The 25,235-nt window shown below is 48.2% G+C and overlaps 1 protein-coding gene across 1 annotated transcript; it reads left to right on the forward strand.

The window, feature by feature from the left end:
• Positions 1–10,621: 10,621 nt before the first annotated feature.
• Positions 10,622–11,515, forward strand: LOC101617587 (metallothionein-2). Its single transcript, XM_004670745.2, has 3 exons — positions 10,622–10,754; positions 11,030–11,095; positions 11,281–11,515. Exons 1-3 carry the CDS (start codon positions 10,727–10,729, stop codon positions 11,370–11,372), a joined length of 186 nt encoding a protein of 61 aa, XP_004670802.1. The 5' UTR covers positions 10,622–10,726; the 3' UTR covers positions 11,373–11,515.
• The last annotated feature ends 13,720 nt before the right edge of the window (positions 11,516–25,235 follow it).

The raw sequence follows: 25,235 nt of genomic DNA on the forward strand, positions 1-25,235 counted from the left end.
AAAAAGGATCCTAATGAGGTAATCAGATGCTCTTGTACATAACAATATTATCTCAATAGCCAAGGGGTAAAAGCACCCCAAATGTCCATTGATGAATGAATGGACAAACAAAATGTGGTATATAGGGCTGGAGGGATGGCTTAGTGGTTAAGGTATTTGCCTGCAAAGCCAAAGGACCCAGGTTCAATTCCCCAGGATCCACTTTAGCCAGATGCACAAGGGGACACAAGGGTTCATTTGCAGTGGCTGGAAGCCCTGGCATGCCCATTCTCTCTCTCTCCCTCTCTCTCTCTCTCCCTCTCTGTCAAATAAATAAATAAAAATAAAATATTTTTTAAATGTGGTATATAGCCAGGCATGGTGGCAAATGCCTTTAATCCCAGCACTTGGGAGGCAGAGGTAGGAGGATCACTGTGAGTTTGAGGCCAGCCTGAAACTACATAGTGAATTCCGGGTCAGCCTGGATTAGAGCAAGACCCTACCTACAAAAAAATAAATAAATAAATAAATAAAAGTGGTATATAAAACAAAATGTGGGGTAGCAACCCAAGAAAGTAATAATTATATGCTAAAAACTATGAGGGTATTTTGCTAGTGATGACTGTTATATGATTCTATTTATACAAGGTGCTGGTACTTAGAGCAATCAGTACATACATTGTATACTGACAGACAGACAGAAAGTAGAATGTAAGTTTCCAAGGGCAGAGGGAGGAGTAGGTAGGTAGGAGCTATTTAATGGGCACAGTGGGTTTTGCAAGATAAAACGAGTTCTGAAGAGTTGGGTACACAACTGCTTCAATGCATTTACTTTTTCATTTTTTCAATGTATTTAATATCACTGAATAGTACTCTTTTTTAAATACATTTTTAAATACATTAGAGAGAAAGAGGAAAAGAGAGCAAGAGAATGGGCACACCAGTGCCCCCAGCCACTGCAAACGAACTGCAGACACATGTGCCACCTTGTGCCTCTGGCTTACATTGGTCCTGGAGAATCAAACCGGGATCCTTTGGTTTTGCAGGCAAATGCCTTAACTGCTAAGCCATCTCTCCAGCCCTGAACAGTACTCTTAAAAAGCCTAAGATGAGGGCAAGAGAGATGGCTTAGAGGCACTTACCTGAGAAGCCTAAGGACCCATGTTCAATTCTCCAGGTCCCATGTAAACCAGATGCACGTGGTGGCACATGTGTCTGGAGTATGTTTGCAGTGGCTAGAGGCCCTGTTGCGCCCATTCTCCCTCTCTCTCTCTTATGAGAAGAGGAGAGAAACTGCCCTTTGAAGGAGGGGCCTCATGTGATGTACAGAGATGAAGGTTGGGGGAAGTGAACTTCCCTCATCTTAGCCCAGAGGTATACTCAATTACCATACCAGTCCCTAGTATCCAAGGGTTAACGTGGCAGGTTGATAAGGGAGAGTGAGATGGAGATGGGTAGAGAGCTCTGAGATTCTAACCCTAAGGATGGAGCTCTAGTACTATAGGGTTAGTGTCCTCGTAAGAAGAGTCACAGCAGCCCATTTGCTGGCTCCCTCCATCATACTCACAGAGGCCATGTGAGGGCCAGTGGGTTAGTGGTGAAAGCCACTTACTTGCAAAGCCTGATGGCCTCTGTTCAATTTCCCAGGACGCACATGAAGCCAGATGCACAAAGTGGCACAAGTATCTGGAGTTTGTTTGCAGGGGCAGGAAACCCTGGTGTGCCTAATGCTCACTCTCTCTTTCTCAAATAAATAAAAATAATTTTAATGCCTTAAAAAATATTTTTATTTATTTATTTATTTATTTGACAGAGGGTGGGGAGAGGGAGAGACAGAATGGGTGCGCCAGGGCCTCCAGACACTGCAAAGGAACTCCAGATGCATGTGCCACCTTGTGCATCTGGCTAACATGTATCCTGGGGAATCATACCTGGGTCCTTTGGTTTTGCAGGCAAATGCCTTATCCACTAAACCATCCCTCCAGCCCTTTTTAAAAAATATTTTTAAGGGCTGGAGAGATTCTCAGTGGTTAAGGAGTTTGCCTGCAAAGCCTAAGGACCCTGATTTGATTCCCTAGTACCCAGGTAAAACCAGATGCACAAAGTGGTGCATGCATCTGCAGTTCATTTGCAGTGGCTGGGAGTTCTGCCATGCCTGTTCTCTGTCTTCTCTCTCCATTTTTCTCTTCTTGCAAATAAATAAATAAATAGTACTAAAATATTTTTTTAAGCCAGGCATGGTGGTGCATGCCTTTAATCCCAGCACTCAGGAGGCAGAGATAGAAGGAATGCCATGAGTTCAAGGCCACCCTGAGACTCCATCGTGAATTCCAGGTCAGCCTGGGCTACAGTGAGACCCTACATCGAAAAACAAAAAAAAGAAAGAAAATACTTTTTTAAAAAAGAATCATATTTTTTGTGACAGAGTTTCATGTAGCCCAGGCTAAGTATGAACTTGCTATGTGGCTGAGGATGACCTTGAGCCCCTGATCCTCCTACCTCTTTCCCTCACGTGCTGGGGTAGCAGATATGTGCCACCATACTAGACTAGAAATAATCTTAGAGGGCTGGAAGATGGCTCAGTGGTCAAAGGTGCTTGCTTGCAAAGCCTGCCAGCCCAGGTTCAGTTTCCCAGTGCATACATCTATCTGGAATTCATTTGCAGTGGCAAGAGGCACTGATATGCTCTTTCTCTCTTAAATGTTTTTTTATAAAAATATAATCAAAGAATTTAAATCCTCATTGGGTTGACATAGGTTAGCAACACTATATTCCTTACTTTTTTTTATTTTGTTTTGTTTTTGTTTTTTGCTTTTCAAGGCAGGGTCTCATTCTAGCCCAGGCTGACCTGGAATTCACTGTGTATTCTCAGGCTGGCCTTAGATTTACAGCAGTTTTCTTACCTTGGCCTCCCAAGTACCGGGATTAAAGATGTAAGTCACCACACTCAACTGTATATCCTTTTCTGATGTTTTAAATTTTAAGTCTTCTCCACTTCAGTGCTCCATGGTAAGGGAGAGACATGCAATGTACTAGGGATTGAACCTAGGGCCTGGTGTGTGCTAGATGCTAGACAGGTGCTCTACCACTGAGTTATGTCCTTGCTCTATAGTTCAGGCAGGTCTTGAATTGTGAGCCTCCTGCCTTAGCCTTCTGGGTAGCTGACACTACAGGCTTGACATCTGTTTTTTGTTTTGGGGGCCTTGGGAGGGGGGCTTTGGCTTTTTTGTTTATTTGTTTGTTTGTTTTCAAGGTAGGGTCTCACTCTAACCCAAGCTGACCTGGAATTCACTATGTAGTCCCAGGATGGCCTAGAATTCACTGTGATCCTCTTACCTCTGCCTCCCAGAGTGCTGCTGGATTAAAGGAGCAACCACATCAGGCCCTCATCTCTTGAATAAATATAGTCTGGTTTTCTTTCACTAAGGATAAATAACAGGCTACATTGCTTGTGTCTTGTTCATGGTCGTTTTAAAATTGTTATTTATTTGACAGAAGGGAGGGGGGAAGAGGCAGAGAAAAAGAGAGAATGGGGCCACCAGGGCCTCCAGCCACTGCAAACAAACTCCAGACACATGCGCCCCCTTGTGCATCTATCTTACATAGGTCCTGGGGAATCGAACCGGAGTGCTTGGGCTTTGCAGACAAATGCCTTAACCACTAAGCCATTGCTCCAGCCCGGTTGGGGGGGGGGGAGGTGGTGGTGGTGGTGGCGGCGGCGGCGGCGGCGGCGGCGGTGGTGGTGGGTGTAACAGGAGGTGCCCACCTACGGTTGCCAGAGCAGAATATCTGGTGTGTGTGTGTGTGTGTAACAGGAGGTGCCCACCTTCGGAGGCCAGAGCAGCATATCTGGTGTCCGCACTCAATTGCTTTTCCACCTGGTCTTGTTTTAGAGCCGAGTCTCTTTGTACTGATTCCACACCTTGTGGAATTCACAGGGCTCCAACGAATCCTGGGTTTCTGCTGCCCTGCAGGACTGCGGCTCCTGGGGCAGGGACTGGAGTTACAGGCGCGTGCGCTGCGCTCTGGGGATTGCAACTTGGGCAGCCTCGGGTGCCCTCAAGGCCCTCACCGTTGCCCAGGAAAATACTTAACCGCTGAGCCGGCTCTCCAGCCCTGTCTTGCTCATATTCTTTGGCAAGCAGCTCTCCCAACTCCCACTCACTCACTATCCTGTTGTGAGATGTTCTGCCGAGAGGCCCCGGTGGCCAGAAGCCCAGGGAATTCCCCAGCCAGCAGTTTGTGGGAATCCTAGGCCTCCGTGCTGCAGACCACATGAAGTCCCGCTAATAACCACAAGAGGGAGCGCGGAGGCAGGCCCTGGCCCACGTGCCCCGGATGTCATGGGCATCCCCAGAGCCTGAGGGCTCATGCCTGATTCCTACCCCACAGAAGCTGCATGGGATAATATATGTGCGTTCTCTTTAGCAAGGAAGCTGTGATTTTTTTTTTTTAATGCAGCAATGGAGAAATAATGCGCTCCCCAAATGGGAGGGTCAGTAGGAACAGGAGAACTAAGATGAGACAGATGGTATTTGTGAGGGAACCATGGGACCAGAGTATCTCCCAGGGGGGAGGAAGAAGGGACCTAACGTCTTCCTGTTTCTTAGCAATGCTGGCATGTGGCGCCTGGCTTTCTGTAGCTATAGTGATGTGGCACGAGGTATTCCCTCATGCTCTCCAGCAGCTCTGACGACAAGGAAGTCCTAAACCGGACATGGTGGCTCACACGTGTCACCCCAACACTCAGGGCCAGCCTGGTAGACTACATAGGAATCCTGGGCCAGGCAGGACAGAGGGAAGGGAGGGGGGAGAGAAGAGGAGAGGGGAGGGGAGGAGAGGGGAGGGGAGGGGAGGGGAGGGGAGGGGAGGGGAGGGGAGGGGAGGGGAGGGGAGGGGAGGGGAGGGGAGGGGAGGGGAGGGGAGGGGAGGGGAGGGGAGGGGGAGGGGAGGGGAGGGGAGGGGAGGGGAGGGGAGGGGAGGGGAGGGGAGGGGAGGGGAGGGGAGGGGAGGGGAGGGGAGGGGAGGGGAGGGGAGGGGAGGGGAGGGGAGGGGAGGGGAGGGGAGGGGAGGGGAGGGGAGGGGAGGGGAGGGGAGGGGAGGGGAGGGGAGGGGAGGGGAGGGGAGGGGAGGGGAGGAGAGGAGAGGAGAGGAGAGGAGAGGAGAGGAGAGGAGAGGAGAGGAGAGGAGAGGAGAGGAGAGGAGAGGAGAGGAGAGGAGAGGGCGGAGGGCCTTCTGTGGTGAGGGCAGTAGCTTAGCGGTAGGGAACTTGTCTAGGACACACAAGGCCTGGCTTCTGTCTCCAGCACCACAGACTGAACGGAGAGAAAGGTAGCAGGTGGGGCAGGGCAGGCTGACCATCCAAGACTGGAGAGGCCAAGGGAGGAGGGACACAATTCAGGGCCAGCCTGGAATACACAGTGAGACATTGTGTAAAGAGAACAGAGGGCGGGAGGGAGGGTCTTTAGTCCCTGGAACAGAATCTTTATCCCTGGAATTCCCACCCAGTGTCCTGGGACCATGGAGAAGATAAGCGGGTTATGGCTCTGTATCAGCCTCATAGGGCTGTGTTGTGTCTGGAATTTTTTTCTAATATTTTATTTATTTATTTGACAGAGAGAGAAAGAGGCAGATTCAGAGAGAAGGGTGGTGCCAGGGCCTCTCGTCAGTGCAAAGAAACTGCAGAGCATGAACCACCTTGTGCAGCTGACTTACGTGGGTACTGGGGAATTCAACATGGGTCCTTAGACTGTGTCCGTAAGCCCCTTAACCACTAAGCCATCTCTCCACCCCTGGAGTTGTTTTTTTCTTTGGGGGTGCCATTGTTTTTGTTTGTTTTGGGTCCTCAGGATCAAATACAGGCTAAGTGCCCTGAACCACACCCCCAGCCCTAATCTGGGGTTGCAGTGAGATAAATTTACTGTTCTTAGCACAATCCCAGTACCGATTCTCTATCACTGTAATGGCATGCCTATGAAGCTGTAAACTCAATGATTCATCCCCTCAAAATGTGGCATCCTTCCAGGCATGGTGGCACACACCATTAATCCCGGCACTCAAGAGGCAGAGATAGGAGGATTCCTGTGAGTTTGAGGTCAGCCTGGGCTAGAATGAGACCCTACCACAAAAAAAAAAAAAAAAATGATGAGCCCTTCCTTCAGCTGAACACCAGAGGATCTCAGTTAATGGTCCATGCAACAAGAGTCAAGACCTCTGCTCCGATTCCTGACCCACAAAAAAAGTAACAATTGTCCCCTTCCAGGCTGAACCTGCCCTCCTCTCTCACCTTTCAACTGCTGCTCATAACCCTGCACAGATAAAGTTCAGCAATGAACATAGTCCTCAGGGTGGTCTTCCCTGACCAGTTAGGACTTGACCCAGAATGATTTAAGAAAAATAGGAGGTTAATGTGCGTCGAGCATGGCTGGATCCAGGCATTGCAATAGTGTTGGTGCAGAAGAGCTCATTTCCTTTGTGAGCACTTCACTTTCGGGCTCTGCTCATATAGACAAAGGCTTTAGAAACCCACCTTCACATCATCTCAGGTTCAAGACCAGTGGGAGAAATATCTGCCATTCTCCCAGCAAAGTCTCACTCTCTCCTTTCTTCTTCCTCTACATTTCTCTCCTCTCTTCCTCTCTCTCTCCCTGTATTTTTATTTATTTATTTTTGGTTTTTAGAAGTAGTGTTTTGCTCTAGCACAGGCGGAATTCACCTTGTAGTCTCAGGATGTCTTGAACTCACAGCAATCGTCCTACCTCTGCCTCTCAAGTGCTGGGATTAAAGACATGCGCCACCACGCCCAGCTCTCTCTGTGTTTTGAGACACTTGTGAACCTTCTGCCTGTACCTCCCAAAGTCTGAGATTACAGACATGTTTTTGCACCCACACCACCTCCCCTGTGTCTCTGATGCATGGCTGTGTGGCTAAAGAGACGAAATGGCTAAGAACCCCTCAGCTGAGGCCTACTCTATTGAAACTGTGGGGACTAAGGGTGGGGAGACTTTCTACAGACAAACCACAGATGCCACCACAAGGGAAAAAGTATGGATGGCTGGGCAGCAGAACAATATGTACCCTCTTTAGGAGTTAAAAGTAGAGCAGTGTCACAGTTACCTCCTTGCTGCTGGGACAAAACACCTGAGCAAAAACAGCTGATAGGAGGCAGCTTCAGAATGGCAGGAAAAGCCTGGCATGAGCAGAGGCTGGACATCACCTCTGCCACAGCAGGTGGAACTCCACAAGAGTGAGCCAATCTCTGGTAAGGAGTAGCTGGCTACTACACTCCTAAGCCGCCCTCAATGACACACCTCCTCCAGCAAGCGCCACCTCCCAAATTGCCACCAATTAGGGACAAGTATTCAGACAGAACACATGAGTTTGGGGAGGGGGGTGAGTATCTCATTCAATCCACCACAAATGGAAAAAACAACCTGCCTCATTCCAGGTGACATGTGTAGGCCTGAGCTCCTTCATCATCTAACTCAGCGTCCCTCCCTCCCCTCACTAATTTAAAAAAAAAAAAAAATTCCAGAGCTAGCCACACCCAGGAGCAAATTGTACTGCCAGCATGGGTGGCACAAAGTCAGATCCAGACCCAGTACTGCCAGGGGAATGCGAGCCCTGATTGTTTCTCCATAAGCTGGAGCCTTTCTTCTGAGTGGATTGTGACCATGTGATATATTAGATTCCAGAGACTTGCTGCATAATGTGTGGACAGGAAAAGAATAATGATGACATCTAGCCAGTGCTCAGACAGGGCTGCCAGACATGGAGGACGTGCCAGGTTCATGCCTGTAACCCTAGTACTTGGAAGGATGAGGCAGGAGAATTGCCCAAGTTCAAAGTCGTCCTGTGGCTGCATAGTGAGTTTGAGACAGCATGGGCTACATAGTGAGTTCCTGTTTTAAAAATAAACAAGGGGGCTGGAGGGATGGCTTACCAGTTAAGGCGTGTGCCTGCAAAGCCAAAGGACACAAGTTCGATTCCCCAGGACCCACATTAGCCAGATGCACAAGGGGGCGCAAGCATCTGGAGTTCGTTTGCAGTGGCTCTCTCCCTCTTTCTCTGTCAAATAAATAAATAAAAACAAAAATTTAAAAAAATTAAAAATTAAAAAAAAATAAACAAGGGCCGAGATGTAGCTCAGTTCGTAGAGTGCTGGCCTAGTATGATCCGAGCCCCAGGCTTGGTCTCTAGCCCTGCATAAAATTGGTTGTGGAGTTGGAGAGATGGCTCAGTGGTTAAAGATGTTTGCTTGCAAAGCCCAATTGTCCGGGTTTGATTCCCCAGTATCCATGTAAAGCCAGATGATCAAAGTGTCACATGCATCTGGAGTTTTCATTCTCTCTCTCTCAAATAAATACCTATTAAGCAATAAAATCAGGGCTGAGCCTGCAAAGCCTAACAACCCAGGTTCGATTCCCCAGTACCCATGTAAAGCCAGATGCACAAAGAGGTGCATGTATCTGGAGTTCATTTGCAGCAGCTGGAGGCCCTGGTGTGTCCATTATCTCTGTCTGTCTCTCCTTGCTCTAACTCTCTCTGCTTGCGAATAAATAAATAAATAAATAAAATTCTTCTTTTAAAGAAGAGGGGAGAGAAAGGGGGAAGGAAGAAGAGAGGGAAGAACTACCTCAACATCACTGAGGGTCAGAATATCCTTCAGAATTTGGATTTTCTGACTGCTCTCCTTTCCCAGAGCAGTAGAAAATTTTCAGTTTTCAATCACTCATTTCACCATGTTGGGAAATGAACCTAGGGCCTCACACATGCTAGGCAAACACTCTACCACTAAGCTATATTCCCAACTTCTCTCTTTTTTCTTCCTTTCTTTTTTATACCCCCAGAAATAGGATCTCACTTTAACCCAGGCTGACCTGGAACTCATTGTGCAGCCCCAGGCTAGCCTGGAATGGACAGCAATCCTCCTACCTCTTCCTCATGAGTGCTGGGGTGCTGGGATTAAAAGCATGTACCACCATGCCAGGCCTTTCCCGTCCTTTCTTACTTTTTTTTGAGTCTGGGTCTTGTTCTGTAGCCCAGGCTGGCCTGGATCTCACAATCCTGACAAGGTCTCAAGAGGGCTGAGATTACAGCACCTGAATTTTACTTTCGTTTTGTAAGCAGAATCCTGATGGGAGGTGGGAGTTTGGGGAGGAAGAGAACCGCAGGGGATGACTTCCATCATTAATTCATTGGGCAGATATTTCTCTCACTAGCCCTGGCTAGGGAGAAACAAGGAGAGAGGGGCAAGGACTACCCCAAACGTAGTATGGGCAAGCAGCAAGAGAAATCAATCAAGGATCACACCATTTTACATACATTACAGCCACAGAGAGTGCCAAGGAGGAAAGGAACAACTGTCAGACCACACATTCCATAGGCAGCCATGGGCATCCACAGGCAGAGGTCAGGAGGGCTCCCAGGAGGAAATGACGCTTGGGCTGAGCTGAGAAGGCATTCCCACAGGAGCTTACAGAAAGGGCTGGGCGGACATCGTGTCCTGCCTCACTGAACCCCTGACCCGGCTGCAGCAGCCATCGCTGTGAGCCTGCCAGGAAGCTTCCAGTAACTGGGTCCTGGTTCCACCCATGACATACTTGGGGGCATTCCAAGGATGACATCGAAAACCGTTCACCATATCCAGACTTGTGCAGGCAGGGAAACACCACATGCCTCCCGAGAGGGGAATTCCGGATACCACCTCTGTTCTTCCCAGTATCCGCCGGCGGGAAGAAACTTGGTGGAAAGTTTTCCTTCCAAGCGCTTCATGACACTCCTAGGCTGCCCCTTCCTGCTGGACACACTCCCTCCCACCCTCAGGCCCTGGGTACCCCTATTCCCAGGCTGGGCTACTCCTCCAGCCGCTGAGCTCTACTCCATCCCAGCAGGGACCCCTGGATCCCTTTTTCCTGTTCATACCCCCACCCCACCCCACTCTGCACCCCACTCCTGCCCTCGGGCAAGGGTTTCCTGAGCACAAGGCTTAAGGTTTCCCGATCCTCATTAAATTCCTTTACTATCTACCTGCCTGGGCCTCTCAGTACATTCGAACCCCACCCTCTGCCATTCACTATTAGCTCGGTGACCTCGGGCAAGTGACTTAACTTGTGTGGGCCTCCGTTTCCACCTCTCTAGAAAGTGAGGATGATGAACAGCCCTCCGCGGGTGAGGACGAGACCTCGTTGCTAACGCGCGTCTCGCAGTCCCGGTTGTGCACTAAAGTACTCGGTCGGCGGTGGGCGTGCGACCAGATACCCATCCTGGGCTGACATGCATGCCGTACTGCGTCCAAGCCTGGGCTGATACTATTTTTGTGTGTTTGTGGGTAACCTATCTGCCCTTACACAGCCAAGTTTTATTGCAAGCAGGGTCCCCAAAGTCTCCCCTTTCACCCAGCTTCAGACTCAGGACACGTGGGGTGGGAGCTGCGCCCTCGGCGGCGGAGGGAGGAGACGTGGCGGGGGTGGGGGGAGGGTGCTCGGCACACGGCGTCCCCTCTGCACACGGCGATCCCTCTGCACCCAGCCCCTTCCGTGCGCCCACGGCGCCCAGTGGCACACGGACCACCGCTTGCGCTCGGCCCCGGGCGCAGGGCGGAGCGGGGCGCGCGCCGGAGGGCGGGGCGTTTGCGCGCGGCTCCACTTGGGTCCATAAAGGCCGCGCCGCGCGCTCCGCTGCACCCGCCTCCTCCAGTCGCTGCACACCTGCGCTCGTCCGCCTTCCAGCTCCACCGCCACTCGCCATGGACCCCAACTGCTCCTGCGCCAACGGTGAGGGGGACGGGGGAGCTCGGTCCTTGTCCCTTAGGGAGCTAGAGAGTCCGTTTCTGGCCCCTTTCTCTAGTCACTCAATTTCAGGGTCTTTACTGTCCCATCTCGGAGCCCTTTTTTACTAACAAGATATTTAGGTGATGGCTTGTCCAAACTCCGTCGGAGGGGCGGGGGGAGGGAAGGATTTGCACCTGAGCTCCCAGGACGCCGTTCCATCCCGAGCTCGGGTGCTCAGGGGCGCGTCGTGCTCACACCCGCACCTTGCCTCCTTTTAGATGGCTCCTGCTCCTGCGCCGGCGCCTGCAAGTGCAAAGAGTGCCGATGCACCTCCTGCAAGAAGAGTGAGTGACGGCGTCTCTGCCTTTTGCCCTTCCGCCCCTGGCCTGCCACACCGTTCCTCGGAGCATCCCAGCAGTGCATGGTTCCCGGAGGGTTGGCGCCTCCTCTGAGATCTCTGCCTGTGTCCAGATGGAGGGAATCCTTTCTCTCTCCCTAGCGTTCATCACTGTCGCCTCTTCTCCTCTAGGCTGCTGCACCTGCTGCCCCGCTGGCTGTGCCAAGTGTGCCCAGGGCTGCGTCTGCAAAGAGGCTTCTGACAAGTGCACCTGCTGCGCCTGACCTGGGGACCACGCGGAGCCACGTGTAAATAGAGTGATGTGTACAAACTTGGATTTTTTTTTTTTTTTTTTTACAACTCTGACCCATTCCCTGCATCTCGTTTTCTATGAACCATGTAATGGATAATAAAGTCATTGACTTGATTCTGACTCTGGTCATCCTTGTGCGCCTTGGAAATGAGGGGCTGAGATGAGGGCCTGAATTGGGTGGAACTTCAGAGATCTGAGTTCTGGACTCAAATATTGTCCTGTAACAAGTTGAGTGTTTGGGGCAAACCAGGTTACTTCACTGGCCTTAATCGTCCGTAAAATAGAAAAGTGGACAGGCAGCGCATGGGTAAGGGTGGGGGTTACCCTTGCACAGAAACTTCTCAAATCTGTGACTTCGTTGGTTTTGGTATTGGATCAAATGTACGGCTTAATGCATTCTAATCAAGCTCTCTACTGCTCAGCTACAACTCTGGCCCCCTAGATCCATAATTTTAAAGGGCAAATTATTAAATTTATTTTAGGGACAGTTGGTGAAATTCTTCCCCTTCCCAACCAAGCTGAGGAGAGATGGAGAAGTCCTCACATAGAGAAGGGTCTGTCCAGGAAAGAAGCCCCTGAAAAGGGGCTCATACACGCGGACAGCAATGCAGGGAAGTGTCCAGTCAAAAGTCTCCCCTCCGCGGGGAGAGGAGCCAGAAAAGACCTGCTCTCATAAGAAAGGGGAAATGAGCAGGGCGCAGTGGGCACGCCTTTAATCTCAGCACTCGAGAGGCAGAGGTAGGGAATCACTGTGAGTTCAAGGCCAGCCTGAGACTACAGAGTGAATTCCAGGTCAACCCTACCTCAACAAAATAAAAACTTGGGAAATGCAGAATCTTTATGTATTTATTTTTCTGAGAAACTTTGTTAAAAGGGAAATGTATGGGGTGAGGGAGATGGCTTAGAGGCAAAGCAGTTGCCGTGCAAGCATGAGGGTGTTTATATGTCCAGGAAAAATAAAAAGGAAGGAATGTGGGGGGGGGGGAGTTCAGTGTGGCCCTACATGCCTGTAATCCCAGTCCTGTGGAGGACAGACACAAACAGGAGAATCATTGGCACTCACTGATCAGCCGGTGTGATTGAAAACAGCATCTCCGGGTTCAAAGAGAGACTGTCTCAGAAGACACCTGATATTCTTATGCTTCCACATGCCTATGTATATGTGCCTCTGCACATGTGTGCATATACACACCACACATACTACAAATACACACACAAAAAATATTAAAAGACAGTTGCTCATGGACCCTCACTGCTGAGCCTTCCTGTTTTTCCAAGCTTTTAAAATTATTTATTTATTTATTTTTGGTTTTTCAAAGCCTCTCTTTAGCACAGGCCGACCTGGAAATGTGGTCTCAGGCTGGCCTCAAACTCACAGTGATTCTCCTACTTCTGCCTTCCAAGTGCTGGGATTAAAAGTGTTTGCCACCATGCCTGCTTCTGTTCTAAATTTTAATTCAAAAAAATTGAATTAAAATAGCTTTCCATTTTCTTTGAATTTTCCCTTCTTTAGATGTCCATGAAAATGCTAAGCATGTCTACCCTGACACTCTGGGGCTTTTCCATCTTTACGTTCCCAGCTCCAGGCCCCGATCCACCAACCCCCTCTCTCTTTTGTTTGGGAAATCCTTTCACTCCCTTGAGAGTCTTTTTCTATATTTTCCTTAATAAAGTTTACTTTTGCCCTCTTCAAAATAAATAAATCGTACAGCGTACAGCGGGACAGCTTAGAGGTGGTAGGGGTAGAAAATGTGGAATGGCTTTGTTACAGAGCAGAGCGGTGTGGTCCTTAACCACATCTGCCTTTCCTGTCACAGACAACCTTGACCCTACCACCCAGGAGCTCTACTTTCCAATTTCTTCTCTTCTTGGAGTTTGGGGAATATTGTGTATTTCCCAAAATACAAGGGGTAGTATGAAAACCAGGGATATGCTATAGCTCTTTGTTCCAGTCCTTTCTGTCAACATCTGTAGAACTCCTCTTCACCCATCCCTTGGTATTTATTGATGACAAAGACACAAGCCCTGTGGAACTGAGGGAACTTGGGCTGCATGCTGAGCAGTGAAGCAGGGTGATGAGGAATTGAGCAATATGTCTGCTGTGGAAGTTGCCCAGAAGGCAGAGTACAAGAGCAGAGATGCTGAGGAACCCAGGGGAAGAGGGAAACTGGAGCCTATAGTCTACCAGCTCCGATGTGTCAGCCGAGCCTCTCCTTGGTCAGGGCTCCCCAAGGACTTTTCACTGCACATAGGAAGACATGCATTGACTTTTTTTCAGGCTTGTCTGCGTGACCTCTCAGTCTGTGTGTCAGCAGCCTCTTTCTTTTCCTGAAGCATGGAGTACTGCAAGACTGGCAGCCTTGGGAGCCCATGCTTCGTGGTTTAAAAAAAAAAAAATTATTTATCTATTTATTTGAGAGAGAAAGAAGAGACAGATAGAGAGAGAGTGAGACTGGGTACACCAGGGCCTCCAGCCACTGCAAATGAACTCCAGATGCATGCACCCCCTTTTGCATCTGGCTTACTTAGGTCCTGGGGAATTGAACCAGGGTCCTTCTGCTTTGCAGGCAAATGCCTTGAAAATAGTGTTATTAGGCTGAAGAGACGGTTTAGCAGTTAAAGCGTTTGCCTGCAAAGCCAGAGGACCCTGGTTCCTATATAAGCCAGATGCAAAAGGGGGCATAAGCATCTGGAGTTTGCAGTGGCTGGAGGCCCTGGTGTGCCCATTCATTCCTAGTCTCTCTCTTTACCTCTTTCTCTCTCTCAAATAAATAACATAAAATAAATTAATATAAACATGTCACATATATATGTATATATATAATATGCAAGTAGATACACAGGGAGAAAGAGAATGGACATGCCAGGGCCTCTAACCACTGCAAATGATGCATGTGCCGTTCTGTGTATCTGGCTTTATGTGGGTACTGAGGAATTGAACTGGTCATTAGGTTTTTCAAGCAAGCACCTTAACTTCTGAGCCATCTCTCCAGCCCTCTTTGTTTTTTTTTGAGACAGGGTCTTACTATGTAGCCCAGGCTGGTCTTGAACTTCCAACTTCCAATCCTCCTGCCTCAGACTTCTGAGTACTAGGATTACTGGATCATCATTCCTGCCTCAAACCACCTGTTTTGATTCAACAAGAAAGTTTATATAACGATATGAAGAACAAAATCATGAAAAGTAGAATTAGAAACGCCACATTCATTCGAGGTTGTTCCTTGCAGATTGGAAAGTGGATTGCTCAGCTTGTCTGGCATGGGTCTCCTGATAAGGAACTGTGTGTCTGGTTCAGTCAGGGCAGAGGGACAGGACTCTCTCTTTTCCACAGAGCACTGTGGGATGACTTGGCTGTGAATCTTTGGGAGTTTCTCCCACACACAGGATGAGTTCTGCTCCTCCCTCAAATCCTGTCCCTGGCTACTTCAAATTTGCAAAGAGATTACTTGGTGATTTGAAGGGAATTGCCCAGCATCTTCGCAGTGGGATGAAGTGGCCAGTAGTGGGACACTGGGATGAAGTCCAGAGCCCAGGATGAGGGTGCGGCCTGCAGCTCAGAAGGTGGAGCAGTGCTTGTTAGGAAGCTATGAGCCCTGGGTAACTTGTAATTAAAAGCAACGGTTCATGCCCCTGGCTATTTGTTGAGCTAATGGGATTTGATGTTCCATCAAAGGGGAAGATGAGTCTCTTGGCCAGAAGTCAGGACCAAGCTTGCCCTCGGGTTCTCATGTGAACAGCTTCCTGGGCGGTGCACATGGGTTCTGGTTTGCAGCACCTTTACCCTTTACTGTGTGGCCCAGGCCCAAGTCACCGAACCTCTCAGCCTCTGGCATGGTCACTAGACTGGACCCCAGAATGACTGATAGCCTGTTGTGCTGTCCCCCAGATGCTGTTTGCACGCAGAAGTGAAAGCATGGATGTTGATAATCACAGGCTCCCAGCTACGGGCCATCAAGTTATCACGCGTTCTCAGTCATTGTGAGGAGGCTCCAGACCCAATCCACCTCATCTAGATGACAACCTAGATGACCTTGGGTTCATTATAAGCTCATTATACCCACATTAGGGATTTGCAACCCTGAAAACCTCCCCTTCCAGTGAAAAATTCTGAATACAGTACACCACACGTTGGCCTCACTGCATCCTAGTGGAAACCCAGACCCACCCGCAGATCTGCTCTTTGACACTGAAGGGCCTTCAGACTGAGAGATGGCTTTCTCCACTGGCCAGTGAATAAAGTTTCCTGCTTGGTGTCACTGAGAAATCAAGCTGGAGCTGAGCTGGAGACCTCCTTCCTGTTGGCTAGCTATCCGAAAGATGAAAAGCACTGTGTTGCAGGCAGCCCTGTGGGAGAGAGGGAGACGTTATCAATGGTGTTAAACAGAAGTGGACCCTGAAAGCCTTAAGATTGGCCAGCCAGGCCAAATATACCAACTAGTGCAATAGTGGCATGTCTGTTACAAGGGAAAATAACTGCTCTCTAATTGGACTGGAGGCCAGCTCCATGGGAGGAAATACATGCCTGGCACCAAAATCACAATAAAAAGCCTATGGCTGTGAAGATCATAAGCCCTAGGGGAGTAACACCTGCTGTTGTCTGGCTAAATGTACATATTATGACCACCAAATTGCCCTCTAAATACTTTTTTTATGTTTCTAAAATGATTTTTATTGACAACTTAAATACTTTTTTATGTTTATGCCCATATATTAATGCTACTCTCACTTTTGTTTGTTTGTTCGTTTTTCAAGGTACGGTTTCACTCTAGTCCAGGCTGACCTGGAATTCACTATGGAGTTTCAGGGTAGCCTCGAGCTCACGGCGATCCTCCTACCTCAGCCTCCCAAGTGCTGGGATTAAAGGTGGGCACCACCATGCCTGGCCTACTCTCACTTTTGGTTAGAGAAGCTTCTCTTTTCAAATGATGGTGACCACTGGGGTTACTCAAAAATCACCATAAGCCAAGTATGGTGCCACACACCTTTAATCCCAGCACTCATGAGGCAGAGGTAAGAGGACTGTTGTGAGTTTGAGGCCAGCCTGGGACTATAGAGTGAGTTCCAAATCAGCATGTGCTAGAGTCGGTGAGACCCTACCTTGAAAAACTAATTAACTAAATAAATAAATAAAAATAAGGTTAACATAGTGCTGAGAAGTGACAGTGGAATGTTCAGCAATAAATGAGACATCTCCATCACACCCTCCAAGGCTCTGGGTCCATTGAGGAAGAGGTGGCAGAAAGAATGTAAGAGCCAAAGGAAGGGTAGTACTGCTTACAATGCACTCTTCCAGAAACAAAATGGCCTGGATATCCATGACCTCACTGTGCCTGCTACTACCTAGACAAGACCTGCATAGTAGAAGGAAAAAATGATGACTTCAAAATAGAAGAGAAACTAATTGGAAAGAAGGGATTCAATGGATGGTGGGTTTGATGGGGAGAGTGAGGCTGGGAAGTTTTTTTGACATTGATTTTTTTTTATTTTCTTTTATTAACAACTTCCATGATTGTAAACAATATCTCATGGTAATGCCTTCCCTCCTCCCACTTTCACCTTTGAAACTCCATTCTCCATCATATCCCCGCACCCTCTCAATCACTTTCTCTTTTATTTTGATGTCATGATCTTTTCCAATCCTGTTATGATGGTTTTGTGTAGGTAGTGTCAGGCACTGTGAGGTCACGGATAGCCAGGCCATTTTGTGTCTGGAGAAGCATGTTGTAAGTAGTCCTACCCTTCCTTTGGCTCTTACATTCTTTCTACCACCTCTTCCACAATAGACCCTGAGCCTTGGAAGGTGTGATAGAGATATTGCAGTGCTGAGCACTCCTATCACTGCTTTCCAGCACCATCATGCCTTCTGAGTCACCCCAAGGTCATTGCCATCTGAAAAGAGACGGTTCTCTACCAAAAGTGAGAGTAGCGTTAATATATGGGTATGAACATTATTAAGAGAAGTGTTACTGGGCAGTTTGATGAGCATAGTATATACATTTATCCAGACAGCAGCAGGTGTTACACCCCTAGGGCTCATGACTACCCCTGTTTTAAGTTTTCAGTATCAGGGATGCATTCCCTCCCATGGAGCGGGCCTCCAGTCCAATTAGAGGGCAGTTGGTTTCCACCTTGACAGACATGCCACTATTGTACCTGTTGGCTCATTTGGCCTGGCTGGCCAAATACAAGGCTTGCAGTGTCCACTGCTGAGTATCTTCACTGGTGATTTCTCTCTCTTCCATTGAACTGCATGCAGAATGGCTTCTTCTAGCTTTCTGTCAGCTGGTCTACATGGAGGAGGTTATCAGCTCAGTTCCAGCAGAATTTCTCAGTGGCCTTGCAGCCCAAGTATGTGGAGTCTTCAGCAACAGGGTCTTACCATCTATTCCTCGTGGGAAACCAAGGGCCTCGGCAATGGCCTGTAATGTTTTGAGGGCATCAGGGACCTCCCTGGCCAACAACTCACTGGAAGGTATCCCATCCCTGGCACTGAAAATTTTCTAGCAACAATCTACAGCTCCTGAGTGCTCCATTGCCCAAAAAAAGTAGGTTTCCATATGATTTATTTACATCCTCTTAGATTTTGATCATCCCTCCCTCCACCTTTCCTTTACTCAATCTATTCCTCTGACCTCACTTGGGCCTTTTCACCTCCATTAATCTATTCTTCTACTTACATATATATACAATACCATCCTATTAAGTACCCCATCCTTCCTTTCTCTTCCCTTTCTATCTCTTTTCTAGCTTACTGGCCTTTGCTACTGAGTTTTCTTCCTACTCACACATAAGTCCAATCATCTGTAGCTAGGATCCACAGATGAGAGAGAACATGGAATGTTTGGCTTTCTGGGGCTGGGTTACCTCACTTAGTATAATCCTTTTCAGATCCATCCATTTTCCTGCAAATTTCATAACTTCGTTTTTCTTTTTTTTTTAATTAATTAATTAATTATTTATTTATTTATTTGAGAGTGACAGACACAGAGAGAAAGACAGATAGAGGGAGAGAGAGAGAACGGGCGTGCCAGGGCTTCCAGCCTCTGCAAATGAACTCCAGACACGTGCGCCCCCTTGTGCATCTGGCTAACGTGGGACCTGGGGAACCGAGCCTCGAACCGGGGTCCTTAGGCTTCACAGGCAAGCGCTTAACCGCTAAGCCATCTCTCCAGCCCTCATTTTTCTTTTTCTTTACTGCTGAGTAGAACTCCATTGTATAAATGTGCCATATCTTCATTATCCACTCATCAGTTGAGGGACACCTGGTCTGGTTCCATTTCCCAGCTATTGTGAATTAAGTGGCAATAAACATGGTTGAGCAAGTATCTCTAAGGAAATGAGATGAGTTCTTAGGATATATTTCTAGGAGTACTATAGCTGGGTCATATGGTAGATCTATTTTTAGCTATCTTAGGAACCTCCACACTGATTTCCACAGTGGCTGGACCAGATTGCATTTCCACCAACAGTGTAGAAGGGTTCCTCTTTTTCCACATCCTTACCAGCAGGGGTGGGAATTTTTATGGATGGTCTATACTTATGGAAGCTGTAAATAAAAAGTTTTTTTTTCTTTTATCTTTTTCTTTCATTCATTCTTTCTTTTTTTTTTTTTTTTTTTTGCTGTTGTTTGATTTTTCAAGGTAGGGTCTCATTTTATTCTGGTTGACCTGAGATTCACTGGGTTGTCTCAGAGTGGCCTCGAACCCACAGTGATCCTCCTACTTCTGCTTCCCTAGTGCTGGGATTAAAGGCATGCGCAACCACTCCGGGCAATAAAGGTTTTTTTATTATTAATTAGTTTTGTACTCAGTTAATACAGTCAAGTTGGTACCATTGTTAGCCTCCTCCCTGTCCTCCCTCCAATGAAAAGTTTTTAAAATTTTTTTCCTGCTGGGTGTGGTGGTTAGAGGGAGACCATACCTCAAAACAACAACAAAAACAAAAACAAAAACAGAGCCAGGTGTGGTGACACAAGTCTTTAATCCCATCACTCAGGAGACAGATGTAGGAGAATTACCGAGAGTTCAATGCCACCCTGAGACTCCATAGTGAATTCCAGGTCAGCCTGGGCTAAAGTGAAACCCTACCTTAAATTCCCCCCCCCCCCAGAAAAAAGAACAAAAACATTGTTTTTTCCTGCTTGCTCCTCCAACTGTTTGACTATTTGCAAGTGGTACTGAGTTGGAAAGAATGCACAGATTCAGTCACAGCTCCTTGTTTGGAGGAAGGAGATAAAACCACAACCTAGGCTTCATGAGAGTGACTGACTCCTGTCTAGGACTTCATCAATAAGGCAGCTATGATCATTCTGTACATACGGATCTCTGGAGAGAGTCCTGCCTCTACAAGCTCCAGGGTGGGGCAAACCTGTCTGGGCAGGATTACTCTGGAATGGATGTTGGGGAGGGAACCTTGCTGATTGTGGACTAGGGAAGTACAGATGATACACACAATGGCCTCTATGACAGGGTGAAGCTGTAGCCTTTTAGCAAACACAAAGTACTTGCTAAATGTTTCATATCATTTGAAATTCCTGCGATCTAGGGAGAGAGTGAACACTCCACAGCTGTATGGCTGGGTGGGACTGTGTGGTTAAGAAACCAAAAGTATTTAGTTCTAAATGCAGAAGTCTGGCCTCACCCCGGCCACAGCTAGCATGAGGGCCCAAGCACCCACATAAGTAGCCAGGTATGGTCACACTCACTTGTAACCCTGGTCCTGTGGGGAGAAGAAACCAGGTGGTCACTGGGGTTCACTGGTCAGGCAGTGGCTGGATGACCAGGGTCAGTGAGAAACTCCATCTCAAGGAAACACAAGGATGAGCAATAGAGGAAGATAGCTGATGTTCTTCCATTCTCCTCTAGCCTCTGCACACACATGTGCATACCCCCATGCGTGTACACACACACACACACACACACACACACACACACACACACGCACACGCACAACATTTCTGACAGGGCTGGAGTGATGTCTTAGTGGTTAAGGCATTTGCCTACAAAGCTAAAGGATCCCAGTTCGATTCTCCAGGACCTACGTAAGCCAGATGCACAAGGTGGCACACACATCTGGAGTTTGTTTGCAGTGACTAGAGGCCCTGGCACACCCATTCTCTCTCTTGCTCTCTTTGCCTCTTTCTCTCCCTCAAATAAATAAATAAATAAAATATAAAACATTTCTGAGCCAGGCGCACGCCTTTAATCCCAGCACTCAGGAGGCAGAGGTAGGAGGATCGCCTGAGACTATATAGTGAATTGCAGGTCAGCCTGGACCAGAGTGAGACCCTACCTCAAATGCCCCTGCCCCACTATTTTTTTTTTTTCTGACAGTATCCAACACTTTGTAGTTGTCAGAGGGTGCAAGGAATAAAAGTGATTAAAAGGTACGTACATGGTGTGGGAAGTTAGTACAGACTAAATGTTAGATAATGGGAGATTGAAGGGAAATCACATTTTTTGCCTTGGACATATCACCTAGGATGATTCTTCTCTGGAAGACACCCTCATTTTCAGAACTGCCATCCTGGAGTAGGTGAGCATACTAAGCTCTGGGCAGCCCCAGGAGAATTTTATGCAAAGGATGACCACCAACACCTCACAGATCCCGAGGCCTGGAAATGGAAGGAAGAGAAAGGCGGGTGCGCGTGGTGCATCCTGCGTGTTCACGGGATGAACAGAGGCTGAAGGACTGGTGAAGACAGGGAGCAGGCAGCCAGGGGGAGGAAAGCCACAGGCATGCTGGCTAGTCCTTCCTCCCAAACTCCCTGGCTCGGCCTGACCCAGGGGTGTAAGCGCCGGCCTGGGGCTGCACAAGATCTGTCAGAATGACCAAGCCGACAATAGGAAGGTCCCAAAGAGAGTTCCAGAAATAATCCAGGGGAAACTGGGGAGGAATGGCAGGAGCACAGTGGACCCAGGTCAGCCCCAGGGGCAGCCCAGGGATAGCTCTGCCACATGCCCTGCACAGCGCTGCGGGAACACTGCTTCAGGAGGCAAGGCCAGCACAGCGGGCCCAGGGAGCGACTGCAAAGACCCTATCCTGTGGACCCTCTAGGATGCACACCGGCTCCTAGCTTGTGACATGTCTCATCTTGTCCCAGGCAGTGGCAGCCATTTCCTCACCATTTGCTTTGCTAGCCTTGCCACACCAGCCGATGGACCCACATTGCTCCTGTGTCCCTGTCCAGTTTGTGGTGCACTTTCCAGCCATAGAACAAATGGCCCTAGCTGGAAAGGGTGGATTTTCACTCCTGGCTGGAGAAGGCTCCTTGGTTTCATGGTTTCAGTGCTCTGCTTATTGCCAAGCACCTTCAGCAGTGGTAGAGCACTCACACCCTCCGGGCAGCTTCCATGGCAGAGGGGACATGGCTCCTAACTGCCCAGCTCACCGTCATCTAGGTATCGGGGCTGCGAGGTTGTGCTCTATCCAGTGTCCTTATAAAATAAGCATTTTACACATCTGCAATCCTAGCATTCAATAGATGAAGGCAAGAGGATCAAAGATAGCTTTACCTTTGGAGCCAGCATAGGCAACAGGATGTCTCAACGCCTCCACCCCCCAACCCAACACACACACACACACACACACACACACACTGCTTTAAAGGAAGTGATAGCTTATCCGGAGTCAAATATGAGTGGCCATGGCCCAAGAACACAAATTCAGAGTGCCTTAAATGATAGCTAGTGTATGTATCACTGTGGGAGAGACTACATAAACTTTTTTTTTTTTAATTTTTTTTAAATTTATTTATTTATTTATTTGAAAGCGACAGACATAGAGAGAAAGACAGATAGAGGGAGAGAGAGAGAATGGGCGCGCCAGGGCCTCCAGCCTCTGCAAACGAACTCCAGATGCGTGCGCCCCCTTGTGCATCTGGCTAACGTGGGACCTGGGGAACCGAGCCTCGAACCGGGGTCCTTAGGCTTCACAGGCAAGCGCTTAACCGCTAAGCCATCTCTCCAGCCCTACATAAACTTTTTGAAAAATTATTTATACTTGTCTGTGTGTGGGTGTACCAAGGTCTCTTGGTAGTGCAAACAAATGCCCGTCCAGCTTTACATGAGTGGCTGGAGAATTGAAATTGGGGCCAGAGGCTTTGCCAGTAAGTGCCTCTAATCACTGAACCATCTCTCCAGCTCTGTTGTGTCAACATTTTTAGTCACAGAATCAAAGAACATCAGAGTCGGGTTTGCCCTGCTCAGCTCAGCTCTGTTGTTCTGCTCCGCTCTGCCTCTCCCTTCGCGCCACAGGATCACAAGTGGGTATGGCTCCCACGTGGGTGGGGAGGGAGAGCATAAAACTGGGAAGAAAAAGAAAAAAGAACAACAGAGTCAATTCATTTAACAATTACACTGGCAGGGCCGTCAGGTATGGGGTGGGGGCTGCAGCAAGGAAACCTCCAATAGGGATTCCTCTTAACTTTATATCATGTGAGCTTTAGGATTGCTGGAGGATAGAGGTCTGCTATGCTTAAGGCTATATTCTCAGAGTTTTACCTAATAGTCATGAGAATGTTAAGTCAGATACCAAAGGTAAGATAAGGTCTGCAATAAGGTCTGCAATTCCAGGATTCAGGAGGCTGATGCAAAGAGGATCATGAGTTACAGACCTGCCTGGGCTCTATAAACACACACACACACACACACACACACACATCAAAGAAACAGGCCATTAAAGGCCCCAAGGTTGCCCACCGGCAACATTCCATCTGTCCATCGTCAACATAGTCTAGCTTGCTAGCCAAGGTCAAGCCATTCAGTTGCAGGCTCTTTGACACGCACACACTTCTTCAGAGAGCTTCAGTCCGCATCAGCATTTGATTTGCCTGGATTGAAGTGGAAACAAGGGAACATGGCCTCTTCCAGATCAAGAGCCCATTCGGTCAGGTGGGGAGAGAAATGGAGTCAGTCACTGTGCCCCGAGTGGAACGTGGCTGGCCTTGTGCAGAGCTGACAGCATGTCCACCAAGAGCTGTACCTCCAGCCTGACCCCAGCTCACGGCTACCATTCTCTTCCTCCTAGGTGGCTCCTGTCCCTGGACTTCTATAGCTGTGCAGGCTCCTGTGGGTGCAGAGTGCATGAGCTCTTGCAGGAAGAGCAGAAAGACTTGCTGGGAAATGGAGAGCTGATCAGGAGGCAGGGGACAGCTCTAACTCAGCAGGCAGGAGCAATCCAGTGACTAGCTCTCCACATTCTCCCACCCCAGCCCAGATCTGATTCAGCATCAAAGTAGGAAGAGGGCTGGAGAGATGGCATAGCCGTTCAGGCACTTGCCTGCAAAGCCTAGGACCCAGGTTCAACTTCCTAGTACCCACGCAAGTCAAATGCACAAGGAGGCACATACCTCTGGAGTTTTGCGATGGCTAGAGGCCCTGGAGTGCCCATTCTCTCTACACCCGCTTCTCTCTCTCTCTCTTTCTCTCTCAAATAAATAAATAAATAAATAAAATTAAAAAGTTGGGGCTGAAGAGATGGCTTAGCAGTTAAGGTGCTTTCCTGCAAAGCCTAAGGACCCAGGTTCTATTCCCCAGGACTCATGTACTGACAAGGTCTGCATGCGTCTGGACTTCCTTTGCAGTGGTTGGAGGCTCTGGCGTGCCCATTCTTTCTCTATCTGCCTCTCCCTCTGTCTCTCAAATAAATAAAAATTAAAAATTAAAGATGGAAAAATAATAAAGTAGGAAGAACCTTAGATTTGATTGCTCTCTATCCTTCATCTTGGGAAAATGAAGTCTAGAAAGAGCACTCAGGTAGTCTAGCACAGACCTGATCCATGAGGACTTCCCTCCTTTAAGTTCTAGGGTGTGGCCTCATTTGTTGCTGCAGATTCTGTAACTGACTCTAGTCTTTCAGTCCTGTTCTGGATTTTTCTATTCTTTTTTTTTTTTTTTTTTTTTTCGAGGTAGGCTCTTGCTCTAGCTCAGGCTGACCTAGAATTCACTATGTACTCTCAGGGTGGCCTTGAACTCATGGCAATCCTCCTACCTCTGCCTCCCCAGTGCTAGGATTAAAGGCATGTGCTACCATGCCACTTTAAAAATATTTTTTAAATATTTTATTGATTTGTTTATTTGAGAGAAAGAGGCAGATAGAAAGAGAGAATGGGCATACCAGGGCCTCTAGCCACTGCAAACGAACTCCAGATGTATGTGCCCCCTTATGCATCTGGCTTATGTAGGTCCTAGGGAATCGAACAAGGGTCCTTAGGCTTGGCAGGCAAGCGCCTTAATCGCTAAGCCATTTCCCCAGCCCTAAATTTTTTTTTTTTTTTTTTTTGTTAAACTGGAAGTGGTAGTGCATCTCCCAGTGCTTGGGAGGTGGGAGCAGGAAAATCATCAGAAGAAGTTCAAGGCCAGCCTTGACCACACAGTAAATTCCAGGCTAGCTTTGGCTACAAGAGATTATGTCTCAAAAAGCCTGGTGGGAGGAAAAAAATGACTGAAAGTTCAAGACCTGGGCTGGAGAGATGTCTTAGCAGTTAAGGTGATTGTCTGCAAAGCCTAAGGACCCAGGTTTGATTCTCCGGGTCCCACATAAGCCAGATGCACATGGTGGCACATGTGTCTGGAGTTCATTTGCAATGGCTAGAGGCCCTGGAGTGCCCATTCTCTCTCAGTCTCTAATAAACAAATAAATAAAAATAAATCAGAAAAAAATTTTTGAAAAAAGAGTTCAAGACCTAACCAAAAACAAACAAACAAAAAAGCCGGGCGTGGTGGCTCATGCTTTTAATCCCAGCACTTGGGAGGCAGAAGTAGGAGGATCACTGTGAGTTCAAGGCCACTCTGAGACTACATAGTGCATTCCAGGTCAGCCTGAGCTAGACTTA

Source organism: Jaculus jaculus, chromosome 1 (assembly GCF_020740685.1).
Source record: "Jaculus jaculus isolate mJacJac1 chromosome 1, mJacJac1.mat.Y.cur, whole genome shotgun sequence".
Lineage (NCBI taxonomy): Eukaryota > Metazoa > Chordata > Mammalia > Rodentia > Dipodidae > Jaculus > Jaculus jaculus.

Bases quoted from the DNA above. Each gene is read 5' to 3' on its own strand.
- LOC101617587 (XM_004670745.2), top strand. From the start codon at position 10,727: ATGGACCCCAACTGCTCCTGCGCCAACG. The intron at 10,755-11,029 runs GTGAGGGGGACG...GCCTCCTTTTAG, and splicing joins CAACTGCTCCTGCGCCAACG to ATGGCTCCTGCTCCTGCGCC. The intron at 11,096-11,280 runs GTGAGTGACGGC...CTTCTCCTCTAG, and splicing joins ATGCACCTCCTGCAAGAAGA to GCTGCTGCACCTGCTGCCCC.